At 42.0% G+C, this 20,286-nt stretch overlaps 3 protein-coding genes across 5 annotated transcripts in view; all 3 read left to right on the top strand.

Annotated features, from left to right (window-relative positions):
* Positions 1–4,145: 4,145 nt before the first annotated feature.
* Positions 4,146–10,285, top strand: LOC135105951 (uncharacterized). Its single transcript, XM_064014687.1, has 7 exons — positions 4,146–5,306; positions 5,798–6,868; positions 7,110–7,315; positions 7,506–7,694; positions 7,810–8,022; positions 8,369–8,442; positions 8,664–10,285. Exons 1-7 carry the CDS (start codon positions 4,388–4,390, stop codon positions 8,872–8,874), a joined length of 2,883 nt encoding a protein of 960 aa, XP_063870757.1. The 5' UTR covers positions 4,146–4,387; the 3' UTR covers positions 8,875–10,285.
* Positions 10,286–12,673: 2,388 nt separating this feature from the next.
* Positions 12,674–16,350, top strand: LOC135105454 (uncharacterized). 2 transcript variants are annotated; one of them, XM_064013578.1, is made up of 4 exons: positions 12,674–13,128; positions 14,830–14,971; positions 15,287–15,403; positions 15,887–16,350. In XM_064013578.1, exons 2-4 carry the CDS (start codon positions 14,896–14,898, stop codon positions 16,150–16,152), a joined length of 459 nt encoding a protein of 152 aa, XP_063869648.1. In that variant the 5' UTR covers positions 12,674–13,128; positions 14,830–14,895; the 3' UTR covers positions 16,153–16,350. The 2 variants fall into 2 exon arrangements, with proteins under 2 accessions (XP_063869648.1, XP_063869647.1); XM_064013577.1 differs by having other exon boundaries at positions 12,675–13,124.
* Positions 16,351–17,588: 1,238 nt separating this feature from the next.
* LOC135105949 (uncharacterized) overlaps positions 17,589–20,286 on the top strand; it is a 56,062-nt gene continuing 53,364 nt past the window's right edge. Inside the window, exons 1-2 of one of the 2 annotated variants that reach the window (XM_064014685.1) lie at positions 17,589–17,707; positions 20,130–20,217. The gene's annotated coding sequence lies outside the window, so the exon portion shown is untranslated. Of the gene's footprint in view, positions 17,708–20,126; positions 20,218–20,286 lie in introns of both variants that reach the window. The other variant, XM_064014683.1, reaches the window with a different exon arrangement.

Here is a 20,286-nt window from a genome sequence, read left to right as displayed (position 1 = left end):
TTGATGCGATACTAAGGCGAAGTGTGATGAAATGATGATAGTCTGTCAAAAAAGGAGAGCTGGCAAGAGGAACAGCCTTCAACTGCACTTTTAGCTATAGGAATTTCGTACAAGTGGAACCCATACAATATTGAGTGTAGAGGCACTGAGCTCGCCACACCAAATCCAGACGCTCCACTACTGAGTCTCGTGTGTAACAACTACATTCCTGCCAATCCTGGAGACAAACTGGTTAACTTTCACACATTGGCTGACACGCATCTCGAGAAACAAAGAAAACATACAATTATACCTACATTCATTTATATGTTGCTCAAACCTTAATGTATTGATTTACTTTTGCTTTAAGTTTGATTCTTTACCTTCAGTATATTCTTTGCTTACAATAACAATGATTTAGCTGCAAAACAAAGTGTATATTTACTAATAGCTCCTTCTCCAGTGACGAGTCCCCAGGCTAGGCTTTCCGCGTTTCTCCTAACTTTCTCCAGGATTTCTGACGCATTCAGCCACGCCTTCCCACCTCCCTCCCAGCTGAGGACGATCGGAACAAAGTATTTTATCTTAATAATACAGTGAATAATAATTTAGTACCCATGATGGGTAAAATATTCGCAACAATCCTTTTCTATTGTGTTCTAATCATCCTTGGGTGGATGCTGCGTGGGTACTTCATCCCTCGCGTCGAGCAAGACTCTCGCCGAACCGTGGGCAGGACCTCCTGCAGCACCGGTTGTGTACCTTACAGTGAGTTGGATGGCTGTCCTCCTCCAGCCGTCATCGAGAGCATCCAGCCCGCTGTGATGGCAGTGGGTACGTGGGTAACTCGCAGGCTGTGTTCGCTGCTGGTGGTGTCATGTTTCCTCATCATTTTTATCCTTAACGTTGGATATGACTTTTTTCATAAAGCTCAATACTAGTGACAGGTTTTGTAGGAAATACCATCGAGGAGAACCTGGCCCTGTTAACATTAAACACGGTAAATTTAGACTCAGGCATAGGAAATCTATTACGTAGAGTCGATCACAGCCTAATCAAAAGAAGGATGGCACGCGTTCCCTTACCCAGGCTATCCTTTATAAACTGGAATGCGTGTTTTGCGTTTGAAATACGCCTTGGGAAACCACAGTACAGCATCAGTGAAGTACACATCACGGGTTGCTTCCTGGAATTCCGGGCAGCAATCCGGTAGAAAATGAATATCGCTCTTCTTCAGGTTCACCATTTTTTGAGTTTCATATATGTTCCAAATAAAGAGTGTTGCCTGACAGCCTCTCCTTACCATTCATTCAAATCCACGTCACAAACGAGCATGACCGGCGGTGCGATTTTTTTGTCTGCTTTATATTATCTGAGAGGGGTTATTTTTCGCTTAAAAAGAATCCAGTTTAATTAACACAGAAGAAATGACATTTGGTGTTAAACAGAGTAGCGCAAGAGTAAATTCCCTTGAACTGACATTATTTTAATTGAATATGAGAGAAACTAGTCATACAAAATTAGATGTTAACTAGTTATAAATCATTACTGTATCGTAGAAACCGTTCATTCACCCCTGCTGAAACTTCATGCATCCCTAATTTAATGGCGAGCAAGCGAGCAGCGGTTAGTCTTTTAATGAGGCCGATGACGTAATCAGAATAATATAGAGCCGGCTTTGGTCGGTGTGTGTGTGTGTGTGTGTGTGTGAGAGAGAGAGAGAGAGAGAGAGAGAGAGAGAGAGAGAGAGAGAGAGAGAGAGAGAGAGATGAATGTAGCTTCATCATTGAGGTCTTGAAGAGGTGCGCCAAGAAACTGTGTAACCACCACCGGGTCGCTTACACTTCCTGCTGATCGTCATCCTCTGATAAATCTGTTGTGGCCAGAACGTTGTGTGTATGTTTATAAACCTACATATACATACTATATACACAGATGTTTTCCGTTGCCTCCATTCAAAACATGTTTATGCAAAAGACAGGCCAGTTGATTAATTCTGAAACTCATCTCAGTAAAGCATATCGGAATTCATCTTGCCTCCGCTTGATGATGCTGACAAGACCATCCCAGCGTGGGCGCGATGGTCCCCTCTTATTTCGGAGCAAGTGAAGTTAATTACTTTATCTAGGTAATAACGCTCAGCAACTAGGATTCACTGAATATTTTATTTGTTAGAAACCACCAATAGATTTTTTTTTCTTTTTCTCAGCCAAGGCAGCTAACATAGTAAATTTGTAAGATTCTTCTGTCTTTAGAGTGAAAATGTTGACGACAAGTGTGTAATTGTCAGGTTCGTGGTGCTAAATTACCTTGGCGCAAAGTATACTTCGCAACACCTTTCGTGTTCTAGAACTCTATAAAGCATCGTGGCATCAAGAGCCTTGAGGTGAAAGGACTGGTGACTACCCCAGTCTGTAGGCCTACGTGTGAAGGTCTCGCCAAGATCCTCAGGGTCGCGGTTAAACCCGGGATGGTATGGCATGACGACCACAGCAGGTGAGTCCTGTTTAGTTGGGGTAGCTGACCTCATGGGGGACGGCTGCGTCTTTGTGTTCTCTGTGATGCTTCGCGACTAACAAAGAAACTGTTTAAGTACAAATTCACCGTGATAGAGTATTACGTCATTTATTTATTTTATTTATCTTTTTAGATATTGCCTTATATATCTTGTATATTCGTGATTCATTCTTGTGTGAATCTTGAAGACAATTCGAATAACGCGTCGTCACAATTCCGAATCTCCCAAACACGTCACCTTTCTTCCTTAGCCACTCAGTGTCACACCTGCCTCTGATTTATATTCCGGGGCAGCACATGGCTTCGCCCGCAGCTGAGCCTACACCTGCCTAATCTGGGGTAGCTTCCCGTTACTCGCCACATATACGGCCCAGTCTAATTTTATCATCTCGTTTTCTTTGACTTGCGCATCAAAATGATTTAGTTAGTACATGACCGTCTCATTTAACATGGTTTGTCCTTTTGGTCTCGTGGACATTTCATAAACTGTCTGAGCACCTGCTTAGTCTGAATCTTACGAGTCAGCATAAAAAGAAAGAAAAAAAATTAGGTAACACAATAAACTGCTTATTTAACTTAGAAACGTAAGACTGACTGATAAGCCACAATGACACTATTTGCTGCTTGACTAGTCCTGCACTAACATTTTTTTTTTTTTATTGCTCTCACGTTATATATCATTACTGTTCCCAAAACTGTACAGTCACGTGAGGGAGGAGCTTCGTCACGCTCAGGCATCACGCCCTCTAGGCTACCCTGCTTCCGCCCCGTGACCAACCTCACCTTACGGCTCTTTCATGTTTGGCTGCATTCTGTTATCGTTAAGAAAACATTTAGACAATGCATCTCGCTGAGCCTTATAGTTCAGGCTTAGCTCATCTAGCGGAGGGGTCCCCTCCCAGCCCAAATCTAGGGCAGTCGTACAACAGCATGCCGACCTTACCCAACCTCCAGGGCCCCTTCCACTCAGCGACAAAACGCTACACTCATTCATGTTCCATCGTTCTTTTCTCTTCCCCAACACTTATATATTTACGCAAGTTATATTAGTTGCTCTGAAAAGCCAAATAATGAAGATCTCGCTACACATAATATTAGTTTTACAAATTTACTGACTGAATGATAGTTAAAGCTTCCTTCCGCACCATGGCGTCATGAGTTGAACTAGATGTCTTCCACTGAATAATAATGATAATAATAATAATAATAATAATAATAATAATAATAATAATAATAATAATAATAACAATAATAATAATAATAAAAAGATTAGTGTTATCGAAGTCAGTGTACAAACAGTGAGAGCTTCACGTAGGATATGTGAAGGGCCGTCCCTCGCCCGGCCGGAAGAGAAAGCGTCCTGGTGGAGTGAACACCGTTGCCAACTATAAGTATAATATTCTCTCTCTCTCTCTCTCTCTCTCTCTCTCTCTCTCTCTCTCTCTCTGACATCTGCTATAGTAGACTGGCATAGGCTTCCTCTTTGAGAAGTAAATTGCATGTATCAGGTGACTAATAAATATATTGGAAGCCTGTTACCGTAAGAAGGAGTGCTTTCTGTTCGGTTTGTGAAGATTACTGCAATATATCTGGGTCCTGCGATGTGATTGGTTGAGGAGACGCGGGAGCTGGATGGCTGCCACTGGAGCTGGAGCCTTGGTGCGGCCCTCCTCTAGGTCAGATCGCTCGCCGCCACTGTCAAGGCCACGCGCTCTCCCCGGGTTGTCTGTTACTGCGCCGGTGTGGATTCTTGGTCGTCCGTTATAAGAAGAAAGATTAACTAGAATAGTGAACTTGGTTTCTGAACAGAGTGCTACAGTGCCCCCATCTGAGTGAAATATGTAATACTAATCCACTCTGTATTTTGCACTGAGCAGTGAATACAGCAGAAATGGGGCTGTTAAAACAATTAGTGATCACTGTGCTGGTGATTGGCGTGTCGTCCACCACCACCGAGCAGCCTCCTGAAACCACCGTCAGTTCAACTCTTACACCAACTCCTTCCTCCAGTTCTCCATTGACATCATCCTCAACCATCGAGCCTCCTGCCGAAGTCGAGGAGCCGAATGAGGTCCCTGTGCTACCGAGTGCGTCGATTAGGCAAATGGAAATTCCAGCTGTGGTTGAAGAGGTCCCTTCTAACTGGTCAGATGACCATTCCACGCCCGAGGACGACAGTTCAGAAGCAGACGTGTATGACGAAGAATATGTAGATGATCATGACTATACTGAATACCCTGGATATTATTATAATGAAGAATATGTCTACGAGGACTACGAGACGTATAATGGCAACGACACTGAGCTTCCCACGGAGGAGGATTTCCAAAAAAATGTTCCTGGATCCCTTCACGATGACAAGGACGTCATCATCAGTAGAGATAATGTGATACCTATAATAAAGACATTAATTCTAGCATGTACTGGCAAGCAGAATCCCACTTACCCTGAGTTGCTGAAGGCCGGAGGCATGACAGCTTTTAAGACGAGTCTCAAGCACCTCGGAGACGAAAAGCTGGGAGTCAACCTCCTCACGTTAGCGAAGAAACTCACATCAGTATTAGACAGTGACGAAAGCGAGAAAGACGCAGAGGAAGATTTCTTGAGCGAAATGGCTCAAGAATTTCTTGGATCTCATCGCTTCAAGTTAGTACTTCCGGAGAGTATTCTGCTGCATGAAAAAGAGCTCAAGGAACTGCTGACCAAGCGCATGGAGGAATCCGAAGTGGAAGGGCGCTCAGCCTCCACAGAGGAGAGTCAGCTGACGATCTTCATGCCTCGTTCGGACCCTGGAGTCACCACTTTGTTCTGTAAGTATCAGCTGGCTCCTTAGCCTCAAGGTAACTTGGGTATTTTAGCATGAGGTGTTTTCAAACTCACCACGTATCATCTCTCTCTCTCTCTCTCTCTCTCTCTCTCTCTCTCTCTCTCTCTCTCTCTCTCTCTCTCTCTCTCTCTCTCTCTCTCTCTCTCTCTTACTTTCTTCATCCATACTATAATTACGTGACAATATGTTTCGCGTTTAAGCGTAGAAATCACAGAGAAAATAAAATTTACTTCGTTACCATTCATTAATGACCGTTTTGTTGGCTATGGAATTGGATTTTCTTTACGAATATAGAAAAAAATAACATTCACATTATATTATAATAATTTTCTTCGGTATTGCTATCATATGTGCCTGTAGTTATTCTTAATAATTGTAACGAAAAGACAAGATGAGAATTCAAACAATTATTACACTCTAATATAGAGGTACAATAAAATTTCCTTTATAAATTTCTGTAACTCTCATCCACAGCCTTCAGTCCTGCCTGGGTTGCGCTTTTCACGGGCCTGCTGTCTCTCCCCTACTTCTTGTCCGAGGATTCGCCAGCTCCCGTGGCCCGCGCTGACCGGCCGCGCCATCCCTTCCGTCAGCTGCGTCCTCCCAGCTTGCCTCCTACCCTCCAACACCAGCGAAGGGATCTAACTGACGGTCCGCCACAAAATCAGCCATTAGATGAAGAATTCTTGGATTACAAGAAAAAATACGCTCAGTGGTACCACCAGTGGTATCTGAAGCACAAAGAATACTACGATAAAAACTATCCATTTAATCCACAAGGTCTAGCTCAAGTCGGTCCTCCACCAGTTGGCCCGGCGGGGCATCCACCTGTTAGGCCTGCAAAACCCAGAGGAGCCCCTAGGGTCCCCCCCACCCCTCGTCGGAAGCCTAAACCTCCTCCACAGAGACGTCGCAAGCCAGCTGTACAGAACGCGCCGCCACAAAGAGGGCCTCCAAAACGCCGTAGGGTTCGTCCAGGACGCCTGCCCCCTCAGCGCGTGCCTCCCCCCGCCCGTCCTCAAGTAGAAGTACCTCGTGATACTGACTCTAGCCCAGTCAACGCTGTTACAAAGACCCATCCGAATACATTTGGGACATTCCAGAGCGAAAATAACCACGGAGACTCTCACTTCCGGGTGTTTCACGGCCAAGAAGTCCCTATCCCAGCAAGTGTGCCAGTACCAGTGCCAGTGCCCTCAAAGGTTCCCAGCCCACAACCCGTGTACATTCCGACAACAAATGCTCCCCCAACCACGGAAACTGGTTTTAAGCCCATCATCAAGCCAGACGCTCCAGTGTCAGGCGACACGCCTCTAGTGCGGACTCAGACAGTTAGCGAGTCAGTCCTTGTACCTAAACAGGTGAAACCAAACTTCAGGCCCCAGAAACAGGATGACTTGTTAGTGAAGGACAAACCGACCCCTGTGCCTAAGAGGAAGCCAGCAACAGTGCCGGAGCTCGCCCCCGGTGGCTTCAAGCCCATTCCTTGGCTGGCAAGCGTGTCACCCGAGACCACTACACGCAAGGTGTCAAGCGTCACCTCCAGTGAGTACAATCGAAAATTTACGTATACTGCAGAATATGTCTTATATTTGTCATGGTACGATATCAGAGTAAATGTTTCGAGCAGTTTCAAACAGGAATGTATAAAACAATCAATACATATATTCTATTTATTGACAGTGTCACTGCAATCATGGTATGGACAAATTTTATAACAACTTTTTTTTCTTATCTCTGATGTTCGCTGCTTTTAAAACCTAAGAACACTATTTCTTTTTTCCAGGCATATTCAAAACAACGCCTGAAAATATTCCGACGGAACCCACCACCCCTCGACCGGCAGTCTTCGTGAGGACGGAGAAGAGCGTGAGGGTGGTGACGTCATCATCCGTTGTCGCTCCCCAAGCCCACCAGGCTCCTGTGAAACAGGCGCCGAAAAAACAGAGCCGTCATCAGGAATCCCAATCATTTCCTCACAGTTTGCAAGTGGTGAGTCTGAGAGTCTCAGGGCGAAAATCTAAGTCGAGACTTGGCTGGTCTGTTAAGTATTTTTCACCGCTGACTTTTACCTTGTAGTTTCATTATGATTTAGACAGTTCTGTCTCCTCGAAATAACGAAATGAATAACAGACCTCTATTTTCTTTAAATTCATGTGACAAAGGACATCTCTCCTCACAGACTGCGAGCTTGCAGGCAGAGGAGAGCAAACCGACTGCTATCATAGAGGCCGTGCCTGTGGGACCACAATTCTTGAGGAGCCACCAGCCGGCACCCGCTGCCGCCCCTGGACCTAATGTTCTCAGCCGGGGCAGCATCAGAACCAACGTTCCCACTAATATAAGGGTGGTGGACCACCGTCGGCCCCAGGTGAGCTCTCGTCTACATTTTCTTAAAGGGATTTTTTTTGTTTTGCTTTTTTTATGAACCTGTAAGCATTTGAAAGAGAAATATTCCTTTACAACAGTATTTCTTTTCATGATAGGGCTTCGGACTTGGACCTAAACCAAGCGAAGTGACCGTGCCATCAACCACCACTACCACTACTACTACCACCGCCAGTACCACTCAAGCTCCCTCCTTCACATCCACCACCGTTCCAGTCTTTGCTTTGGATCCCTTCTACGGATCTAGGCTCTCCCGCATCGACGTCATCTTCCACCAGCTCAAAGTTGAGGGAGAAGGGTGCAGGGAGCAGGTCAGTACCAACATATATAGCTGCTGAGCTTTGTTACTACTATGTCCTTTCTATTGAACAGCGATACCTACTTTCTATTAAAAAAAAAAAAAAGATGACTAATATGTATATACACACACACACACACACACACACACATACAGAGAGAGAGAGAGAGAGAGAGAGAGAGAGAGAGAGAGAGAGAGAGAGAGAGAGAGAGAGAGAGAGAGAGAGAGAGAGAGAGAGAGAGAGATACGAGTAGATATACAGTAAATGTAAGAGTAAGATACAATAACATACATAAGGAAAGCTGCATCATTTCACAAGGTATAGCAATCCTGCCTCACTAACACAGTTTTGATTACAGGTGGTGTGCAACATCTACAAGAACCCAGAAGCCTTCACACCTTTCAGTGACTTCCTTTCCCGCCAACTGACAGTGTGAGTAATTGTATCCTTCATAGTTTCCTCGTGGCACATGACCATATGTACCATAGGCTGGATGTTGCTCTAGTAAAGTCTTAAGAATATATAATTTTTGTTGTGGTCTGGACTGCCCATCTGATTGCCAAAAAATAAGACATGTGACATTTATTCATTAATATTTTTTTTCACTACTATACAATAATACCGTCATATAAAGATTGTTTCTTGCCTTACAGAACTCTGGATGAGCTGAGAAGGCCTAAGGTGTCTGATGAGAGAATTCTGCGGTTCTTCCGCTACCTAAAGGCAGCAAGAGATGGCCAGGACGGGGGCAACTGTCTTGTCCTGTACTCAGATTGTGCCCAGGACACCAACACGCTCTCCCACCAGCCCATCCTAAACACTTACCAGAAAGTGTCTCGCCTTATGGATGTCTCCTCCAGCTAGAGGTCCGCATCTCTGACCCTCGATGTGAACTCGGCTAGTGTGCTAGAGACATTGAAAAGAAAAAAAATTGTTCCGACGGGGGTATATTCCCACGATTTTGAGTAACAGAGACAAAGAACGCAGCCACTGACCAGTTTGTCAGAGGCAACAAACAAAAAGGCATTTTTTGAAAACATTTCTTATCAACTCCCGAGTGGGAGAAGAAAATGTAAACTTGGTGAAAAGTTTCCCCCTCATCGCTTCATTGTGTAAGAAATGTACACGTAGTCTGTTGTCTTCTATTTAGGTGATGAGGGAAGACTTCTCTAAAAATAGTGGACGTTTCTCTTAAAATAGTGGACGTATTAGGTGAAGAGAAAATTGGATCACCCAGTCAGTAAGGGCCGCCAGTTCAATGACTCCAGAAGGTCAAAACGACTACCAGTTTTTTGTTCCGTTGACCCAGAGAGGCGCAGCTGATCTTGGGATGCTACCTGGCTCTCCCATTTAGCTCCTCACATCTGGCAAGTCTTGCTGATTATTTTCAGTCTCATTTCATCCCCTATCATGATTCCCGGCATTAATTAATACTCAAGCTTGTGACGTACGGTCCAGTGCACAGTTTGAACTAGAAAATGTATCTTCTAGAGTAGCGAAATGTGAATCTTATCTTAGGACTGAAAAGAGAGGAAGGGTACAAGGACTGTCACCTCCGTAATGAACAACATCACAAAATTATCATCGCACACAGACGCTCACATATACAAGCTGCGGTTATACTTATTCCTTGTATCAGGCGCCAGTATAGATAGCCTTGTGTGTGACATGTGTTGTGTTGCTACGCTCACGTTCCAAAGTCTTGGCATCTTTTAGAGGACAAAGTGTGACTACTTATAGACATTTAGTATTTTCTTCCTCACCCTGTCACCTCCATTTGGGGCAGCTGACCTGGCACGTTGGTCTTCGGTGCATGTTGCCAAATCTGCTCAGTGTTGCTTGCTCCATGTTTACCTGCTTTCTCTAGCACGTCCTCCCCCTCCACACACACACACACACACACACACACACACACACACACACACACACACACACACACACACACACACACATACATACATACATATACATCACCGTCGCATCACAAGGCCAGACATGACCTTGATAACTCAGGTTTTTCTCTCTCTGTGTTTCGTGTTACTCTTGCGACGCCAGCAACCGTGTCTCACTCCCTTCCTAGTTCTAGAAGTCTTCGCTCTCATACTTTGATCACCTTATTTATCGTCTAAGTTATTTATATATTTATTAATTTACTTATGTCTAATTTAAGTGAGAAGGAAGAAGGTTAATCGTGTTCTGTGGTTACAAAACACAAGGAAGTGAATTCATGGATCAGAGTTTCATACAATATTCAATAAAGTTACGAGTGTGTGAATGTTTTGTTTCAATCTAAAACTTCACCTTTGGGATCCATGCGGAAGATGTGAGCAGAGTGTAGGTTAGTGTGTCAACGGCCTGCAGTCTCCCTTCCTCTCCATCGGTGGTTGACCCCAGCCTCGCGTCCTTCTCCTCCTCCTCCTCCCCTTCCTCCTCTCCTCTTTCTCTTCCTCCCACCAGGTTCACTATGAGGGCATTTTTACATGGGGTGATTGCTCTCTAACTAGACGAGGTCATTCTTGATAATCAAAACTTATGTAAACACTCATCACGTTTACCAAGTGTTTGAAGTGGCGTTTCTACACACAGCAGATAAGTGTTTAGTATTCTGTTCCCTTCACCTTGACCTCATCTAGCGCTGATTCAATGTAGGTCAGGTAGGTAGGAACCGTGGAGGTGACTTTCTTTCCGCCGCGTTGAGGTCCAGGAGGCGGGTCTGGTCCGGTTACTCAGAGTATATACACTTTCTCCTAACACATCGCCGGGCTCTCACTCGCCCCTCTTAGACTCCAGCACGTTCCTAGACCGGAAAGAAAGACTGATGGACCTAATTGCCCGTGGTAATGTAAATGCTTCGTTAACCACTGTACTCATCAACAGGTGTTTTCTAATCATGATGTCTCCACAAGAAAAGACTTTTGTTTATTTAGGAGTGACAGTTGTTGTTCGATGTATATTTTCTCTCACAAATGTGTAACTAATCTGAAACTTTTTTACCAGTCACTGATGGGCATTCGGCGACAAAATAATTGTTTGAGTAAAATAAATGGTGTTCTTTTCTCTTATAACTTTAAAAGTTTCCATGTGCTTAATATATTGGTTCAGTACGTATACTTTCGCGCTCTCCATTGTCGACGCTTGCCATAACAGAAGCTCCTGTTATGACGAGGACCTTTATTATCACTACCTCTGGGTAAACAATTCAGCGCTAGAGCATGAAGGACGCCACACCGCCACACGCTGTTTTAGTAAGAAATGAAGACCTGGGTCAAGTTATGAACCGTGAACTCTTTTCCTCATTTAACTGCGTCTAGTTTTCTCAGATCAAAAGACGGTCCCGTGCCTCACTCACCTGTTCATCTTTCTGTTGTGTAACCAGTGACGAGAGGCTCCCCAGAACAGACGCCGCTCAATTATAAGAGGCCGCCAGCCATCTGCCGAGCACTAACGGGTGTCATATTACTCGTATAGAAGGTGCAGGTCATTGCTCTACGCACATGTGTGTCAGACGACAAGGTACTAATGAGGTGATGTACAAACCTGACATGGAAGGAAAAGGAATATAGCCAGACAGAAAAAAGAGAGACAGAGACATGTAGACGAACACACAAAAAAACAAAAAAAACTATAACTCGTGCTTCAAATATATGGCGGTCTGAGTTTTGTTAAAGGAAGACAGCTTCGGTACTCATACTGGGATCTACGAAAACTTTAAATCCCTTTCACATGAACACCTGCGTGGCCTCAAACCCTCCGCCGTTAGTAAAGATTTACACACGTACATTTTTTTTCTCTTTCCAAATGTGTGTGTGTGTGTGTGTGTGTGTGTGTGTGTGTGTGTGTGTGTGTGTGTGTGTGTGTGTGTGTGTGTGTGTGTGTGTGTGTATGCGCAAGATACTCCAATAATACGCGAAAGTTTCAGTCACGTTTGGACGAGCCACTTCTCGATATTTGATCAACTCGAGGCTGCGTGACGTGTTGCTGTCACCGCCTGAACATGACCGGCGTAAGACATAGGCTGCACCTGATCGATTCTAACGCGGTCACGTCTCTTCCAAATAGAAAAATACTGCTTTTCTCGGTATAATTTTTCCGAGAGAACGTGAACATGTGATCGTGTATTACCTACTATACTTATAAAGTTTTCAGTCACAGCATATTTTTTTTTATCCTTGGCCGGTGTCCCTCCTACATAAAAAAAAAAAAAAAATGGTGTATAAGATTATCAGCCTCCGCTTACCGTTCTGATAATTCGTGGGAATAAGAGACACCGAGAATTGTCTCGTTACTGGTGATGATAATTATGATGATACAGTTCCTTAGTCTCTCAGGTTAATCCGACAATTAGACAAGTGTGGGAAACGGGAACAATGTACACTAATGATATCAGAAAAGGGACATGAGATGGTATTTTATTTGGATGTTTATCTCTGTTACTTTTTCTTTACTTTTTTTCATATTTGTAACTATGATTTGTATTTATCAATATATATCTACTCATTACTTTCAAATAATGTTCATGACTCAAAAAGAAGTAAAATAATTATCGTTATCATCATTAATATTTTAAATTTGTGTCAGGAGTTAATCTTGTGAGGAGGTGTAGGTCATTGCCCAAATTGCAGCATGTGACTTTCATGTATATTTCCCTTTGTACTCATTTACAGTCCCTGTGCGATGGATGGAACACTGAGCAGTTTCCCAGGTATTAAAGCAGGTCAGGAACGCGCAAACTCATGGATCAAAAGACAGCAACTGCAGTCACTTCATCATTACGGTTTTTTTTTTTTTCTTCCTGTATCGGGATTAGGCAAAACAGTAAATGCAATCCTTTAGTAGATCCCGCCCACCACCTTTCTTTTTTCTTTTTTTTTTTTTTTGCGATATAGGAACGAAAAAGTACGTTTCGTCCAGCGAAGTGTCGTCCTCAACACCCACTCACTCACCACTGCCAGAAATAGATATTGATGTCGGTGCTAACTCGTCAGTCGGTGGCCGGGGACGCTGCGGCGAGGGTGGCGGAAAGGGTGTCGCGGCGGCACAGGTGACACTCCTCCACTAGTAATGATACAAGACTCCATACCACCGCATGTCGGACACCAAAACTGCCTACTAAAGTGGGTGAGCTGTGAACAAACCCCTTCATCCAAGTATGCATTTATTTTCTAACATGGAAAACATAATACAATAAGTAAGAAATTAAAAATAATAATGATACTAATGATACTAACAATGACTAGGCTCAAAGGGAAAACAAAACTTGAGGCTTGTGACTGACGCTTTCCACAAAATTAATAAAAGTTTGGTATTTGGTCGCCCTCAGCACGAAAGTGCAGACGTGCGTGGGATCACCGCCAGCACGTACTGGGCGTGGTCTTGGGAGTGGGGCCTCATGGAGGGCGTATGGAATATCAGCACATTTCCCTTGTGATTATATTTTATCTATTCATTTTTCGATTTCATTGCAGTTTTGTTTTTTTTCACTCCAATATTTTGATTACAATCACACACCCAGCCCTCTCCCCCTAACATACACACACACACACACACACACCCACACACCCACACACACACACACACACACACACACACACACACACACACCCACACACCCACACACACACACACACACACACACACACACACACACACACACATCAAGATGAATAATATAATTAACAACTAACATTTCCAGTGTCGCGGCTTCTCCAGTTGCCAGGCAAAACGATTCACGTAACCTGGCAATGTTTATTTCAGTAAGGCCTCCTGTAGGAAAGGTCAGTTCGTCTGAGGGTCAACGCTGTTGCACTGATGAAAAAAAACGTCAATAAGTAAACAGACCTTGTTGATTATTTTTGTGTATGTAGAGATCATGTTGCTGCTCCAAAATACAATAGCTAATTTTACATTTATTATACTTGATTGCCTTATAACTGTGGATGTAATAATTTAACGCATTCTTTTTTACCTTGACAATATAATAAACATATTACTCTGCTAGAATGCATTGTGAGTTTAAAAGCATCTATTCCAGTCAGTCTTTGTTCTGGAATATGTATAAGTTATTCGCAAAAGAGAAGGATAAATGTGAAGTGCAGCATGCTCTTTTTATTATTACTTTTTTATTTTTTTATTTTAGGTTCGTATTTTGTTACCATTCCATCTTTACGTACACACACACACACACACACACACACACACACACACACATGCTAACACCACCAAGCTAATCAATGTCTGGGATGTCATTCCTGAATGTCAATGCGAAATCGATACATATAAAGAATCCTTCTTTGAATACTATAAAGTGTTGGAGACCTTTGTTTGTGAATTTCAGGCTGATGAACAACAACGCCAGTATACTTTCTTAGATCTGTATTATTTTCACTCATCGTTTTCCTTACCACATCATTATCTTGAGATTCTTCATGTCATGGCGAAAATGTTTTCATTTAAAGTTGCCAATATCTGCCCTTCTCTCTATTATACCTGGAAAAATACACCACTCCCAGTCTTTGTACCCATATACCACACATAAGTTTTTTTTCAAGAATGACGAGCATGTATGGAAAGTCTTTAACCCTACTTACAATATAGAGCAGATGACAAGCAAAACAAGCTGACTGCTTAACACGATAAGCCTAGCGAGTATAACAAATGGGGCTATAACTCATTAACCTCTTCTTATTCATCTTTAACCAATCGGTCATTAGATGTATTACATATTGATCACCTTCTATGTCACTCCTTCCTTCCTGATGGGGCCATATGACCACAGTTGCTGCAGCGATATAGATCAGTGTATCTACTCTTGTTCCTCAGCACATTTCAACTTCCGTTCATCTTCTACACCGCGTGTCTGGGGCGGTGAGAAACTGAAGGCAGGGGATGGCGTCTGTGGCCAAGGTGCTGGGCGTGACTTGGCTGGCCTGCACCACCCCTCTCGTTTCTGGTTCTCTAGCAAGTACGTCACTCTATATTCGTGTGTGTGTATGTGTGTGTGTGTGTGTGTGTGTGTGTGTGTGTGTGTGTGTGTGTGTGTGTGTGTGTGTGTGTGTGTGTGTGTGTGTGTGTTGCCTCTCATAAGGACTAGCCACGATAATACAGGAAGGTAATCATAGCAGTTTCCCGTTATTGGGCAATGCATAACTCCATTTCAAGACAAACGGCATAGTTGCACGCCACGAGAGATCACGGAGACAGATAACGGACAGCATTAATGTATAATCACTGTGAATGCCCTGCACGAGCAATTCACACATCATATTCACTCCTCTAGGTGTGTTGGGAACCAGGTTGGGAGTCAGTGACCAGGCGAGGACTGTGGCACTCTCTTTTGATGCCCTGAAGGAGACCACGCTTACAGGCTCAACAGTACTCGTCCACAATGCCCTCGGTAAAGCAGTTGTCTAAAGTGCTCTGTTGATTTGGGGCACACCGGCTTGAACACTTGTCATTAGGAGTTACAGAACACTATAATAAACTAGTACATATACTATACGTGACAATTTATATACGCACGTCCACCTATCATTCCTGTCTATGAACGTGTCTGGTCGCCTCTTAAAACTCCCTGGTGATCCTGCACTAACTACCTGATAAGTTATTAGGCAGGAGAGAATGTTAGTTATTTCTTACAAAAAAAGTAACGATGTTGGAGACGTACAGGTGTTTCAGTCATTTTAGTTCGCTCGTATTTCAAAAATAGACTTTCATGTTTCTGCTTCACAAGAACTGTAGTTACTTAGTTTGTTGCAGGGAGCCGTAAAATGAAGCATTAGTCTTAGTTATGACTTCTTGTCTCTTATCCTCTCTTTTCATTCATTCCTTTCTGAGTGATATTGTATATTTGATCTTTGACGGTTGGATTCTTCGGCAGGAAAGTCCGACCTAGCATTTCTCGTTGGCGCTGTGAAGAAGAAAACGTCCCACCTGACTGTGTTCAGACACCAGGAGTGGCGCCGCGTGTTCTGGTCTCACGGCGCAGGGAATAAGCGTGGCCTGGGAAATCCAGACAACATTGTTTTATTAGGGATTGTTGATTTTATGTACATGAGGCAGTTAATATGCAAAGTACATGTTTACGTAATATATATCTGGCTTGAGTCATTTGATATACGGATACCAAAGTCAAAGGCTTTTTGATATTACGTTCAGTGCAGATGTTATTTGTAGTGATGGGTCATTTTATTATTTAGTGTTCACTAGAAGCAGATGCTCATGTTTAGTTTAAACGGTGGGTAATCATGTATATATTTAATTATATCCCAGAATTCACGATGTCTTCTATGAAATTTGCTCTTTGAAGCAAAATTCTTGTTCTCTGAGAAATAAAATCAGATAAGCAACTCTGGTTTCTTTTATTTAGATAATTTATCTTGTAAATAATTCATACTATCTATACTATTACGTCTTTCGTCTTCTTCTCCATTATTCATGAGCGGTTCTTTAAAGGCACGTGGGTGACAAAGGCCTCGCGGGCAGGATTCAGTTCATCTGCGTGATGTGATAGAGTTACGAATTTTTTTATTGATCTGGAATTACGTAAAACGAAGGTATAGAAAATCTGGCTTAAATATAGAAATAACTAAAGATACATCTAAAAAAAGTCTGAACGCTAATGAATATTTTGTTGTTTTGTAACAATATTCTCGTATATTGGGTATATTTGCATGAAGTCATGATAAAGGAGTGATGAAGAAAGCTACCAAATTCTGCTTTTTAATATCTAAAACTTATTGGCGGACCCTCAAACTGGGAATTTATGATCAGACTTCATGTCCCTGGCTACCTCCCGCAGTGCCCACATGAGAGAGAGAGAGAGAGAGAGAGAGAGAGAGAGAGAGAGAGAGAGAGAGAGAGAGAGAGAGAGAGAGAGAGAGAGACGAACATGTTATACCATAGACGTAACTAATGTTCGCATCAATGAGGTCGTTTGCAATATAATATTTATGTTTTACTTCGAATTGCATTACAGGAATACCGATAAAACCTACTTCCTTTATAAAACGACAGGCATAGATTAACACATTAAGTACTATTAACTTCTTGGTAACAAAATCTTTGCCAAGAGATAAGATTCTTTTTAATTATCCCATACAGAAGTTAATGAACATTCAATAGACAAAGCATTTCCCATTTTTAACTACTTACTATAAATACATTATGTGAATTATGTATCTTTAAGATTCTTGATTATGGAGTGAGGTGTCTCGTTCATGCGAAATGAACTTTGCTTGATCAATTTGTATTTTATTCATTTATAAATATATTTATGTATTTGTTTACCTATTTGTTCAGTTTAACTTCATTTATTTTTTTTTTCATATTATTAAACTAATTTATTAGAATATTTATCTTTTGATTTAATTCAATTCAATTTTATTTTATTTAACTTTTTGCTAATAATTTGATGTAGACCATATTGATTTAAAAAATCGCCATCTTCAGCATGGATCCCCGATAACTTTGCCTTGAATAGAGTTAGTTTTATTCCTCACTTGTATCCCATTGCTGCAAAAACGAGAGTAACTGACGGCAGAATAAGGAAAACGGGTTTTTGTTCCACGGGATAAGGAGCGGCTCACCACTCTTCGAAGCACGGAGTAAGCGATGCGCGGTGTAAACATAAACAAGAGGTTGGGACGCTCCCAGCGAGGAATGCATGTGTTAGGCCTCTGAGAGAACTGATCTGATTAAGGTGAGTGAAGATGTGCTTATTCTTATTGATATGGAATTGAACTACATGCATTCTCTTTGTCTTTGGATGAAAGACAAAACTTGATACACTTCAGGAAGCGCCAAGCGAGGATTCATGTGTAGGAATTCAGGAAAGATGCTCAAATTTAAAACGAAGTCAACAAACATTTATCATTGTTACCTAGGAATGAAAAAGTTTGCCATGTTTGATGTGAAGAAAACATCAACCTATCAATCAAAAAGAAAAAGAAAACCAAAGAAACCCAAATCTTATTGTGTAGCTTTCTCATCTTCACCAGGATGAGGTTGTGGACAGGTCACATCACCTGCGGGTGTTAGACCGACGCCCGCTTGGAACACCAGAAATACAACGAAACATAACTTCTTTACGTTCAAGGAACGACCAATAAACGTTTCTTTGCAAATTATGCGCTGCTTCCTTGTACATAAAGGCTGGAGTCACCCTGGGCGGCGAAACCGTGCGGCGCGAGGGTGCGACCGCGGGGTGGGGCAGTGCTTCGCCGCCACTTAAAATCAGTGCCATGGCATACAGCGTGGCTGTGCTACTGTTTCCGCTACCAGCCGTTGGGGATAGTCATGCTATTTAAATGATTTCGTATGTGTGTATGTGTGTGTGTGTGTGTGTGTGTGTGTGTGTGTGTGTGTGTGTATATGTGTGTATATATATACATATACTGTATATATATATATATATATATATATATATATATATATATATATATATATATATATATATATATATATATATATATATATATATTTTTTTTTTTTTTTTAGAGATGTATCAGATGTCAGAATTCAGAGATATATGGATGGGGATGTCATGTGTAAATGCATATTTTATGGGCATGGCTGCGGATATCAGTTTCTACCAAATGGTGAACTGGATGTGGATGTAAATGTCATATATACATTTTTGTGGATGCAGAAGTGGTTGTGAATGTCAGTTTCTACCAAATAGTGATGTGGATGTGAATGCGGACATCAGTTTATGACTTCCTCACAGATGCACATGCAGATGTGGATTTGTTCAGGATTTTGATAAATCACTATGTAGCACTAATTATTGGTAGATGGCAGATGGTTTTGTTGCACAATACCGCATTTTGTAATTTTAAAGTTCACCAGTTCTGTCATCAGGATGCAGAATGAGGACCCAACACACATTCACAATCTCTCTCTCTCTCTCTCTCTGCAAGTCTTTGCAATATTACATGTAATACATACAGTATTATTACGCAGTATATACATACATACATTTTACATATTTACTTGATACCTACATACATAGTCACTATAAAATTCTCTGCCTCTTTCTGCCCTTCTGCAAATTTAAAAGGAAATGAGTAAAAGGCATAATTTTAGTAGATAATGAAGTAAACATGCATTAATTAATTTTCTTCAACTTTGTAAGCTCTGTATTCTGTAGTCTGTAATGTATGAATTATATTTGCTACATCCCCTTTGTGTATGGTGCGGATGCTGATATTATTTCGCCACAAATGTGGATGCAGATGTGAAAGCAGATGTTTCATTTATCAGAACTAGAGATGCAGATGTTGAAAAGCATGCAGATGTGGATATTATTTCACCACAAATGTGGATGCAGATGTGGATGCAAATGTTTCATTTATCAGAACTGTGTATGCGGGTGTGAATGTTAGTAAATATGCAGACGTTCCAAGGAAAGCAGTATCTTCATGACTGTGTGACTTGGCAAACCAAACCTTCAGGAAATGCTGTTGCTAAGTGATACATCTTACTGTAACTGGGGATGCTTTTTCAATTCTGGTGCTGTCAGGGATTCTTGGTTTTTCTGTCATGAGAAGAGTGTTTGTAGGTATACATGACATCACCTTCCTGCCACCACTGTGTTTGTGCTCAGGAACAATGCTAAGTAGCAGGCATCAAGCTGCTGCAAGATTTTTTATGACAGTTGAGTTGTGTGGCTATTGGTCATACTGTTGCCTGTTGAAATCTACAGAGGTTAGGTAACAGACCCCACAGATTTTTAATATCCATGAATTTCTGCTTCTCCCCTTAAAACATCCCTAGATCTATTATACCGCTATGTAACTAAATAAAAAGAACATAGGCTATTTCTAAAACAGTTTCTAATTGGAAATTGATGAAGGAAATTGTTATGGAAGTTATTATCACTATATAAAAGTACTGCACTGTACATAACACACAGGAAAGCATAGTTATGCAAGCCAATATGTGAAAAGTCAACTTTTTTACTCACTGATGTTCATGGCTTTACCAGCAAATAATTGAAACTAGTTTTTAAAACTGTACATTTCAAGGGATGACAACATGTTGTCTTAATAGGGATGCCTTTTTTTTTGACATGCTTTCAGGCAGTGATACTTACTTTTTATACATTTACTCATCTTCAGCAGCATGATGGTGTGATGCTGGAAAGCCTCATAGCAAAAACAAAGCAAGCAGTGCAGGAGGAGGTGCAAGCTGAGGACATCTTAGTGCATAGTGAGTGCTTCATTATTTTCTTTCAAAACTAGAGTTGCAAAATAGCTCTTAGCCACTGTAATTTTGGCC

Source organism: Scylla paramamosain, chromosome 12 (assembly GCF_035594125.1).
Source record: "Scylla paramamosain isolate STU-SP2022 chromosome 12, ASM3559412v1, whole genome shotgun sequence".
NCBI lineage: Eukaryota > Metazoa > Arthropoda > Malacostraca > Decapoda > Portunidae > Scylla > Scylla paramamosain.
Note: the sequence above shows the minus strand (reverse complement) of the source record. Positions and strands in the feature narration are given on the sequence as shown.